This window comes from Geotrypetes seraphini, chromosome 3 (genome assembly GCF_902459505.1).
Source record: "Geotrypetes seraphini chromosome 3, aGeoSer1.1, whole genome shotgun sequence".
Classification (NCBI taxonomy): domain Eukaryota; kingdom Metazoa; phylum Chordata; class Amphibia; order Gymnophiona; family Dermophiidae; genus Geotrypetes; species Geotrypetes seraphini.
The window spans coordinates 202,571,217-202,583,238 of NC_047086.1; the positions used below are offsets into that span (position 1 = coordinate 202,571,217).

At 45.8% G+C, this 12,022-nt stretch overlaps 1 protein-coding gene across 2 annotated transcripts in view; it reads left to right on the forward strand.

Annotated features, from left to right (window-relative positions):
* Window positions 1-12,022, forward strand: part of DIP2B (disco interacting protein 2 homolog B) — a 443,690-nt gene that overhangs the window by 269,772 nt on the left and 161,896 nt on the right. For both annotated transcript variants that reach the window (XM_033936084.1, XM_033936083.1), the window contains exons 15-19: window positions 4,876-4,969; window positions 6,290-6,409; window positions 6,727-6,841; window positions 7,697-7,836; window positions 8,315-8,451. In XM_033936084.1, coding sequence (XP_033791975.1) covers window positions 4,876-4,969; window positions 6,290-6,409; window positions 6,727-6,841; window positions 7,697-7,836; window positions 8,315-8,451 — 606 coding nt within the window. The remainder of the gene's footprint in view (window positions 1-4,875; window positions 4,970-6,289; window positions 6,410-6,726; window positions 6,842-7,696; window positions 7,837-8,314; window positions 8,452-12,022) is intronic.

Sequence of the window (12,022 nt, forward strand, 5' to 3'; positions counted from 1 at the left end):
TCCTATTGGCCCCGTTTCCATGCAGCTCTCTAGTTTGGCTCTACCAAAACCAAGTGACCAATTTTGGTCTCGTATCCTGGTTGGGCTCTACATCAAAGTTGGTCTTTCAGCACCAGAAGTTGCTTACAAAGCAATACATCTGCGTGTAGCAATTTTTCCTCTTTGCCCTAGGAAGGAGAATTGTCATTCTCATTTTCATCTTGCCTTTTGTCCTTGTTTGTAGGACTATCTGTAATGACTTTCCTGCACAATATTGTCTTCAGTATGTTACCATGATATCAATATATATACTTTTATACTGGTTATGGCCTTATTAATCTTATTTGGCATGCTTTTAGCTTTTAGTGTCATTTCTGCCCTTTAAAGGGAATGGGATATGATATACCGCATTTCTGTGGTTACGATCAAAGCAGTTTACATATTATATAGAGGTACTTGGGGTAATGGAGGGTTGAATGACTTGCTGAGTCACAAGAGACTGCAGTGGGAATTGGACCCAGTTCCCTTAGTTCTCAGGCCACTGCATTAACCATTAGATCACCCCTCCAGCAAATAATATATATGCCTCTTGACATAGGCTAATAGCATAGCTGACTACACCTCCATCTCCTGGTCTCTTCCCTGACCTTTTCTTCTCACTTGGCCTTCTGGCTTGTTTTAAACTACTCTTGCCCTCTGTTACAGCCTTAGCTTTTACTGTTGCCTCATTTGTTTGCACTTTGATTGTTCTTAAATTTACAGCAGTTGCTTTTTGCAGCTCTTCCTTTGGGGAAGTTTTTGCCAACCCTTTTGGTTTAAATACAGAGTTTGTGGCAGCGAAGTAGCAGTCCCCTATCTCTTTTTTTATTATCAGGGATCCACTTAAATGTAGTTAGTCCTCTTGACTTTCATTCATTTCTGTGAGGTATTTGGTCCATGAGCAGGTTCACCATATCCTATTTGTTTTAAGATTCTTCACAATCGCTACCATCTTTGTAGGCACCTTTTTAAATCCTGGGTGGTAGGCAACCCAGTATGTTTTATTTACTCCCTTCTATCATAAATCCATTGTGGTGGTCATCTTGCTGAGATTTGATAAAGTCTTGTGTAGCGAGGTCACATGTGAACGTACTCGGCAAGACTTGGTAATATGACATTTCTTTTCACAAGCCTCTGTTTTCCTCTGTCATCTCGTGCTCTTGCTCTTTCCATATTGTATCTTGTAGAATGGAGAAAGTTCACATTCATAATATTATCCCAGGACAAGCAGGCAGCATATTCTTAACGCATGGGTGACAACAACCCAGAAACTCTCAGCACATGAGACCAGGTGGGACACTCTGATTAAACCTAAAAAGAAGACTCCACCTGCTCGCACCTACAGACAGCAGTCTTCATACCAGCGCAGGTTCTCGGCCAGACCTCTCAACCCGCCTCAACAGAAGCCCCGCCGACCTCGTCAACAGCATCAATCTCAGGCTCGCTCACAGTCTCACCAACCTGCCAAGCCTCTCCCTCCGTCAAAACCATCTCAGCCCTTTTGACTTTTTCCTCCAGGGCATAGCCAGTCTCCCATCATCATTGCCTCTTCCTCAGCCTATCGGAGGTCGCCTTCCTCAGCTGTTGGGAGGTCATCACATCAGACCTGTGGGTCTTCAACATCATTCGCCACGGCTACTCTCTCAACTTCCAGACTCTTCCACCAGACAATCCTCCCATAGAGTCTGCTTCTCACTCCTCCCAAACCCCCCTCCTCCTGAGGGAGGTCCAATCCCTCCTTCTTCTCAATGCCATCGAAGAGGTGCCTCCGGACCAAAGGGGTCAGGGATTCTACTCCCGCTACTTCCTGGTTCCCAAGAAGACAGGAGACCTTCGTCCCATCCTCGATCTCAGGGACCTCAACAAGTGTCTGGTCAAGGAGAAATTCAGAATGCTCTCCCTTGCCACGCTTTACCCTCTTCTCTCTCAACACGACTGGCTATGTTCCCTGGACCTCAAAGAGGCCTACACTCACATCCCAATCAATCCGACTTCACATTGTTACCTACGGTTTCAGATACAGCACCGTCACTATCAGTACAAAGTGCTACCTTTTGGCCTCGCTTCATCGCCCAGAGTGTTCACCAAGTGCCTTATTGTGGTGGCGGCCTTCCTCAGGTCTCACAACCTCCAGGTGTTCCCCTACTTGGACGATTGGTTGGTGAAAGCATCTACGTCTCCACTTGTGCTACAAGCCACTCATCACACCATCTCTTTCCTCCATCTCCTGGGGTTCGAGATCAACTACCCCAAGTCGCATCTGCTTCCCACACAGCGACTTCAGTTCATTGGAGCAGTTCTCGACACCACACTAATGAGGGCGTTTCTCCCCTCCGACCGTCAACGGACCCTGCTCCACCTCTGTCGTCAGGTGCTCCGTCATCACTCCATTCCTGCCCGACAGATGATGGTCCTCCTGGGCCACATGGCCTCGACGGTCCATGTGCTTCCTCTGGCGCGACTCCACCTCAGGACACCTCAATGGACTCTTGCCAACCAATGGTCACAGACCACGGATCTTCTTTCTCATCCCATCTCTGTGACATTGTCTCTTCAGCAATCTCTTCAATGGTGGTTGAACTCCTCAAATCTTTCCAGGGGTCTACTCTTTCATCTACCCCCTCACTCCATGATCATAACCACGGATGCCTCCCCCTATGCGTGGGGAGCTCACCTGGGAGATCTACGCACCCAGGGACTCTGGACCCCTCAGGAGCGTCAACATCACATCAATTTCCTGGAACTCAGAGCCATGTTCTATGCTCTCAAGGCCTTCCAGCACCTTCTCTACCCTCAGGTTCTTCTCCTGTGCACAGACAATCAAGTCGCCATGTACTACATAAACAAGCAAGGCAGCACCGGATCTCGCCTCCTTTGTCAGGAGGCTCTCAGCATCTGGACCTGGGCCACGGCCCGCAATCTCTTCCTCAAGGCTGTCTATATCCAGGGCGAACAGAACTCCCTGGCCGACAATCTCAGCCGCATCCTTCAACCTCACGAGTGGATTCTGGACCCTTCAACACTCCACTCCATCTTTGCTCGCTGGGGCACTCCGCAGGTGGACCTCTTTGCAGCGCCTCACAACCATCAGCTGCCCCAGTTCTGTTCCAGACTCTTCTCTCCTCATCGTCTTACCCCAGATGCATTCCTGCTCGACTGGACGGATTGGTTCCTCTATGCCTTTCCTCCACTACCTCTGATGTTGCGGACGTTATCCAAACTCCGCAGGGACAGGGCCACCATGATTCTCATCGCTCCTCGGTGGCCTCGCCAACACTGGTTCTCCCTCCTGCTTCAGCTCAGCTCCAGGGAGCCCATTCCTCTTCCTGTGTTTCCTACTCTACTTACGCAGCAACGTCAGTCTCTACTGCATCCCAATCTGTCTTCGCTCCACCTGACAGCTTGGTTTCTCTCGGGCTGACCTCTCCAGAGAATCTGTCTCAGCCTGTCCGTCGCATTTTGGATGCCTCCAGGAAACCGGCCACCCTCCAATGTTACCATCAGAAGTGGACCAGGTTCTCCTCTTGGTGTCTACTGCATCATCACGATCCCACCTCATTAGCGGTGGAACCTGTACTGGACTATTTGCTCTCTCTGTCCGACGCTGGCCTCAAGTCTACCTCAATCAGAGTCCACCTCAGTGCCATCACTGCGTTTCATGAGCCTATCCTCGGAAAACCTCTCACGGCTCATCCACTGGTTTCCCGGTTCATGAGAGGCCTCTTCAATGTCAAACCACCTCTGAAGCCTCCTCCGGTCGTCTGGGACCTGAATGTGGTTTTATCAGCCCTCATGAAACCCCCTTTTGAGCCTCTTACCACAACTTCGCTCAAACTTCTCACATGGAAGGTGCTTTTCCTCATTGCCATCACCTCTGCCAGGAGGATTAGTGAGATGCATGCACTGGTCGCCGATCCACCGTTCACTGTTTTTCACCATGACAAGGTGGTTCTGCGTACCCATCCTAAATTCCTTCCCAAGGTGGTCTCGGCTTTTCACCTCAACCAGTCCATTGTGTTGCCTGTCTTTTTCCCTAAACCCCATTCTCATCCTGGGGAACAGGCGTTGCACACGCTGGATTGTAAGCGTGCCCTTGCATACTACCTTGACCGTACCAGGGCTCACCGCTCGTCCCCTCAGCTCTTTCTGACCTTCGATCCTAACCGTCTAGGTCGTCCTGTCTCTAAACGGACGCTTTCCAACTGGCTTGCTGCCTGTATTGCGTTCTGTTATGCTCGGGCTGGTCTCTCACTGGAAGGTGCTGTCACGGCCCACAGGGTCAGAGCTATGGCTGCTTCTGTGGCTTTCCTCCGTTCCACGCCCATCGAGGAAATCTGCAAGGCTGCCACTTGGTCCTCAGTTCACACGTTCACTACTCACTACTGTCTGGATGCCTTCTCCAGACGGGATGGACACTTCGGCCAATCTGTGTTACAAAATTTATTTTCCTAATGGCCAACCATCCCTCCTCCCTCTCTGTTAGCTTGGAGGTCACCCATGCGTTAAGAATATGCTGCCTGCTTGTCCTGGGATAAAGCACAGTTACTTACCGTAACAGGGACAGCAGGCAGATATTCTTACGTCCCACTCTCCTCCCCGGGTTGGCTTCTTAGCTGGCTTATCTTAACTGGGGACCACGCTCTCCTCCGTCGGGTGGGAAGGCACTCGCGAATGCGCGGTGCGGCCAACTAGAACTTTCTAGTTAAAAAGGTCTGTACCGGGGCTCCGTCGGTGACGTCACCCATGCGTTAAGAATATCTGCCTGCTGTCCCTGGATAACACCTGTTACGGTAAGTAACTGTGCTTTTTGTCCAAACCGGCTGCTCTTATTTTCTGACATCTCTATGCTGTTTTCAGAATGTGATGACTAAAATGCACACCATCAGTGTCCCTTACTCTGTGATGAAAGCCTGCCCGCTGTCATGGGTGCAGAGGGTGTATGCCCATAAAGGTAATACATGCTATAGCTTGTCCTATCTCATATCGTGCTATGGTTAGTGATGCATGAGGAGCCCTGTCAAGCTTTTGGGCTTGATTTTATAACAGAACATCTAAATGGAATATCAAAGACTTCTGTTTTATAAAGCCAACTTAGGCCACTATGTTCCTGAATAAAATAGGCTCCCAGAACTATCCCCAGCAGTGTACACATCTTCTTACATAAATGTAGACCTACTCTAAAGAAGATATAAATGTTCTTGTACACTCATGTATTTTCCAAAACATGCATGTATATTGCAACTTTGCCCCAGATCTGACCAAGCTATGCACCCAGAAACATCTACACATGGTCCATGTAAAAGGAGATGCACTTTCAATTTTCCTCTCTTTATTTTTTTAACACACGAATATGCATGCACAGTTTTATAAGCGCTCTTTTCTCACATGTTAAACAAGTTTTATGCACAGAAGATGCTTTATAAAGCTGCCTTTGAAGGCTCTGGTGTACAGCTTGGCAATTTTAACATTTCTATTGTGGTGTAAAGTTAATGGATAAGTGACTTAAACATTGAAGATTTGTAAAAATGGTCAGTAATAGCTTAATATTTTTATTGGTCTTCTCCATTAAAAACAAATATGGTGTCACACCAGTGGCATAGTCACAGCAAAATCTTCCTCCATCCCCTCCACCCCATTTAGGGTTCAAGACCCCCAAAATAGTGACACTGTCTGCTGTGACTTCTAAGGATCCCCAAGCCCTGCTAGCAGAAAGGCCCTCCACTGATGGTTGGACAGTTGATAGTCCTTTCCTTAGGCTGCCGCAATGCCTACAGCTGCCCCCCCCCCTCCCGCATGCATGCTTAGTTTTGCTGGGGGTGGGGAGTGGGCAGCAAAGCAGCATCCCATGAAAGGGCCGCTAACTGCCAGGCCCCGGTGGAGGACCTTTTCTACTGGTGGGGCTTGGGGATTCCCACCAGCTCAGATACTTGGGAGGAGGCAGGGCAAACTTTTGTCTCCCTTCTTCCATATACTCTTTGAGCTCCCCCTCCTCCTTCCCCCCCCCCAAAAAAAAAAAAGATTTTGCTGTGTGACTGTCACTCCTGCTTCTTTTGCATTGTTATGATAAGGATGTAACACTCATCCATTGCTATGTGGAACTGTATTCACTTTCCCCTTCTTGTTCCTTGTTCATTCTGATCCCCATTATTACGGAACTGAGCTAACTTCCTTCCTATAATGGAACCAGACAGATATCTTGCTTGATTTTAGACCAGGCTGGTCTTACTTTAGACTGACTCAACCTGCCATGATATGTTTTCTCTTGCTATAGCTAGGGTGGCGGTAGTGAAATGTCGTGACCTCCACTGGGCAATGATGGCTCATCGGGATCAGAGAGATATCAGCCTGAGCTCCCTGCGAATGCTTATTGTAACAGATGGGGCCAACCCTTGTGAGTGCTGCTCTTCTACATTGTATCTTATTCTGGAATGCATTAGTATTATTTAGCTTCAAGTTTAGTCGGTCCCAAAGTTTAAAAAAAAAAAAAAATGATTATAATGCTGGATTTCAAGTCCCTGTTCATGGAATTCAGGGATCACAATGACAGTTTTTAGCCCAGTTTTCTACAGTTAAGAGCTTACTGTTCAGAATTATTTAATTGTTCAGCTTAGAGTGCTTCCACTGTTATTTATTATTTCTATAGCGCTATCAGATGCATGCAGCACTATACATTAAAGCCTTCCTGAAGCCATGTTCTTTATTTTCCAGGGTCTGTTTCATCTTGTGATGCTTTCCTGAGTTTATTTCAGAATCATGGCCTTAAACCAGAAGCCATCTGCCCTTGTGCTACATCCCCTGAAGCGATGACTGTAGCAATCCGGAGGTATTACATTGATGTCCTGGGGAAGAATAGCTTTTTCTACTTCTGTAGTCACTGCTTAGAAACATTTTAAAAGGGGCTACTTGATACAGATTATTGTTATAGCTGCCATATTGTGTGCAGTGTATAGTCAAATTGGTCTGAACAGTTCTGTATTAACTAAAGATTCCTTGTTAACCATCTGTAATGCTGGTGTGTATTGGGGTGGGGGGGGGAAGAATGGCTGTTTAGTTTATTGAAACTCTGTTAAATACCCCAGAAATCCATGTTCCCAAATTAACTCTCCTTTTAATAAATCATTCTCTTTTGCTAATTATAACTTTCTCTGCTTCCTTTGTCCGCATGACCTTGGGGATTTTATTTTTAATGAAGTTGCATGTCCTTTTCTGTCTTTTTTTTCTTTTCTCTACTACCAACTACTGTTTTTTCCCTTCTCTATTGCCAACTCCCGTCTTCGTCCCTTCTACCTTGCTGTACCTCTTGCCTGGTTCATTACGTCAGGTTCCGCGTCTGGCAGTGTTCAAATCCAAGCTGAAAGCCCTCTTATTTGAAGCTGAGTTTAAATCCTAACCCTACCAACCTATCTGTCTGTCATCCATCTATAGTCGCCTACCACCTCTAATTCCCTACATGAGTATGCAGTTCAGACCCCTCTTTTTGTCCTATGTGATTCCGCTTCATCTGTCCCCCCTCCTACTTCCCTACATGAGCACTATGCTTTGATTCCCCCTTTTGTCAATCATAATTAGATTGTAAGCTTTTTTGAGCAGGTACCATCTCTTGCGTGTTCACTGTACAGCGCTGTGTGCACCTGGTAATGCTATAGAAATAATATATTATTGTTGTTGTTTTCTACAGACCTGGAGTTCAGGGCACACCCTTGCCAGGCAGAGCCATTCTCTCTATGAATGGGCTCAGTTATGGTGTGATCCGAGTAAACACAGAGGACAAGAATTCTGCTCTCACAGTACAGGATGTGGGACACGTGATGCCAGGAGGTAAGAGGTTCTGACACACTTTACTTTTAACTTGACACGTCGAATGTTTGCTTAGACTATGAATAAGCACTACACTTGCTACAGTATGTGTCTCTAGATAGTCTCTTCCATTGATCTAAATCTAATTTTCTTTTGATACCCATGTTTTACTCACTTTGCCATCACTGAAAGTCACTCACAAGTAGAGTGTGCTCAGTGTGTGCTCAGCCATGTGCTGTAATGTCACATGGCTGACATGTTCGGTTTCTTTTCACTATATCATTTAAACTAGATCATAATGTTGTTTGTTGTTTAACAGTATGTTCCTTTTGTGTTAGTTGGAAGAGGATGGTTAATAAGGGTTTGGTGTAACAGTTTTATTATTTTCAAACCTGACACACAATTTTTATTTGGCAATTGAGAGTGAGTAATAAGAGATAATATAATTTTCCAGACATAGTTTCTATAAACCTTTGCTCATTAAAACTGTTGATTTCAGGGACAATGTGCATTGTGAAGCCTGAAGGTATCCCTCAGCTTTGTAAAACTGATGAGATTGGAGAAATATGTGTGAGCTCTAAGACAGGAGGCATGATGTATTATGGTCTGGTTGGTGTGTCAAAAAGCACGTTTGAGGTAGGTCTCAATGAGCAGTTGTCCTTTTTTGTGAAGAAACAATCCACTTAGACTAAAAATCCAGCAACCTAATTTTTTTAAAAATAATTATTCTTCAATATCTCCCCACCCTCCTTTTTTAATCTTCATCATTGTTTCTTGTTTTCTCTTCTTAGATTCCAAAATGAAATTCAGGAATAAAGAAATATATATGATAAAACATAATGTATCAAAGAATGAAAATAATTAAGGACCTCTTTTACAAAGCTGCAGTAGCAATTCCCACGTGACAAATGAGATGTATCCCATTCAGTTCTTATGGACTGCATCACATTTTCATGTCAGGACCCGCTACCAGCTTCTTTTACCAGCTTTGTAAAAGAAGCTGTAAGACAGCAAGGACTCTGATTCTGTAACCTACGTCCATGTTACAGACGCCAGTTACAGAATCGAGTTAGAGTAGACACGGCTGCTACGCTTATTGTGGCAAGGGATCTCCCAGCCGCAATAGGTATAGCGGCTGCCTGTGTTCTGCCCTCCCCCCTGACGATCGCCGGCAGAAGGGTGCCCAACCCTCCTGCCGGAAGATGCCCCCCGACACCTCCTGATTGCTGGCAGGAAGTGCCCAACCCTTCCTGCTGGAGGAGGCCCCCCCCCCCCCGCGGATCCCTTCCTAACCTCTCCCCACCTAATTGTTGGCCGGCCCGCCTTGTCGAAATGAGGCGGGCCTGCCCCTTTCCAGCCCATCCCTGCTAAATCTAAGGCCTGATTAACCCAGGCTTCTAGAGCCTGGGCCAATCAAGCCTTAGGCTTAGTGGGGATGGGCCATAAAGGGGCGGGCCCACCTCATTTTGACGAGGCGGGTCTGCTGGCCGGCCAACAAATAAAGGTTAGTGGGGGAGAGGTTGGGGGGATCCACAGGGGGTTGTTAGTGTGTGGGTGTCCAGAGGAGGGCATCCTCTGGCAGGAGGGGTTGGGCACCCTCCTGCTGGCGATCGGGGGGCATGGGGGCATCCTCCGGCAGGAGGAGTTGGGCACCCTCCTAGCAATCAGGGGTATCGGGGAGCATCCTCTGGCAGGAGGGGTTGGGCACCCTCCTGCTGGTGAACGGGGGCATCCTCCGGCAGGAGGGGTTGGGCACCTTTGGGTTGGGGGACAGGCGGCTGCGATAAGTATAGCGGCCTTGTCTACTTACAATGTAGTCACTGCGTCTCCCGCTCTACTAGGGCCACCTAGGTTCGCCTAAGGCTACCGCCTAGCCTTAGGCGAGCTTAGGTGGTCTTACGGGCCTCCCTAGGCTCCCGGAGGCACCTTCAATAGAGGCGGCCTGCCTGGGGAGCGTTTTTAAAAAAACAAAAAAACGTGCGTCCCGATTGGCTGATTAGACAGCTGTAGGATGCTTACAGCTGCCTAAAATCAGAACGCACTTTGCAGAATCCAGGCCCAAATGTATATTTTTCTTAGCATATATTCTAGACCAGTCCAGAACATGTGGGTTGTCCATCAACCAGCAGTTGGAAACAGAGAGACAAAGTAGTTCCTTGTGATTCGCCCTCTGCAAGCATCGTGCAGGCTTAGAATGCTTAGTATATCACTATTTCCAGCAGACAATGACAGTACACTATACAGGTCCTAGGCTACATTATCCTAGTAGGCTTTTTTTTTAATTGAAATTTTTTGTTTAATAATCCAGGTATTTCCTGATTCATCTGTTGGATTGTAGCTGGGAATGACAGGCAGTCTTTGGTAAATGGTATAATGGAGAATTGAGGATCATATTGTTTGTAGCCTTTATAATTGGTATTGTTTGACTTTGCATTGTGGTTTGTTTAAATAAAAGAAATGAAAAAAAAAAACCCCAAAATAATTCAATTATCAACTTGTATAGAAAAGTAAAGCTAGTCTCAGTTAGGGCACTGATCTTTGATCAGAGGGCCGCCGCGTGAGCGGACTGCTGGGCACGATGGACCACCGGTCTGACCCAGCAGCGGCAATTCTTATGTTCTTATGTTCTTATATCAGAACGAAAAGGATTATTATATCTAATCTAATGATAAAAATATATTTATTAAACTTAAGTCCAGAATTTAGTGAATGCATGAGCTATTTTGAATAAACTGTCCTCTCATAATTTGGAGTTCTTTTTTCTCATTTAAATTTTTAAGGTTTTTTCCCTTTTTTTGTGCACGGTTCAGTTCTATATGTTGGTTATAAGTGGTATATTAAGTTTTATTAAACTGTAAACTAAGGGAGGGGAACTGATTATATTGTTGAAAATGTTATTTCCTGAATGGTACTACTGTTTGTATTTGCTTCTTACTGCTGGAATAATAAAAATCATTTAAACATAAACTGTAAACTAATAATGAGAAATCCAAAGACTCGATACAAAGGAAATATATTAACTAAATAAAACTAAACAGGAAAAACTGCTTACACTTGGCTAAATAACAGGATATGGACTTCACTATGGTACAGTATTCACTTGCATAAGTAACTAGGTTCTTCCCTGTCCCTCAGTTACTCTTTTAGCAGAAATAAAGGTAGATAAATGTTTTGTGTCAAAGAGAACATATTTCTATTACATCCTTTCCAGATTCCAAACGCTAGGTGTTCAAACCCAACCGACAATCTGGGAGTTGCAGAAATCCAACACTTTTCTGAGCACATGCTCCTGTCCCTTAAGACTGAGAGCTAGAGCCATATCTAGTTTCAATTTCTGCAAGCAATCCGTGCAGAAGTCTTTTGAATTGCTCTGCTTCCTTTGCTTATTTGTTTTGCTTAAAGTTCATTTTTTCAGTGTCTTCAGTGCCTTGAGACCCCTTTCCAGTGGTCCCCTGTGGGAGGAAAGGATGCAGTCCCACAGAGTCAGGCCCATTGCAAACAACTCATTGCCCAACTAGAAGACCAGGAGAATTGGGGTAAACTTCCTTATGGGTGAGCTGGGTTTGATTGACGCTTGGAGGACATATCACCCTGGTGAAGTAGATTTTACGTTTCACTCCCGAGCCCATTACAGCTTCTCTCAAATTGATTACTTGCTGGTCCCTGCGGACATGGTGGGATGGGTTGTGTGGACCTCTGTTCTTGATGCGGTCTTTACTGACTGCTCAATGGTATAAGTTCATCTGCATTGGTTGTCTAACAACTTAATCATACGTGGAGATTGAACCCAACTCTTTATCTAGACGGGAATCGTCAGACATATTTAGAGGTGTGGCAGGAATGCATCACTTTTAATAGTGAAGGAGAGGTGTCACACACTACTTTTTGGGCAGGTACCAAGGCTTTTTTGTGCGGTAAAATTATTGCTTACACAACGTGTAAATGCAAGAGGAAGGAAGCTGAGCTGCTCTCGTTGGCTTCACAACTCCAAGCATGCCGCCAAGTATTTTGTATTGGGTTAACTAATGCAGAGGCGCATACCTATATAGATTTACGGAAACAGATTGATCGTATTTTATTCACTAGGGCCCTGTCTCAAATTGCATTACTGGGGAAATAAAGTGAGAAAGCTCTTGGCTAATATGGTTCACCCAAACAGGAAGATCTCTCGCATTAGTCAGCTATGAGGGGGTGGGGGGTGCCGTTT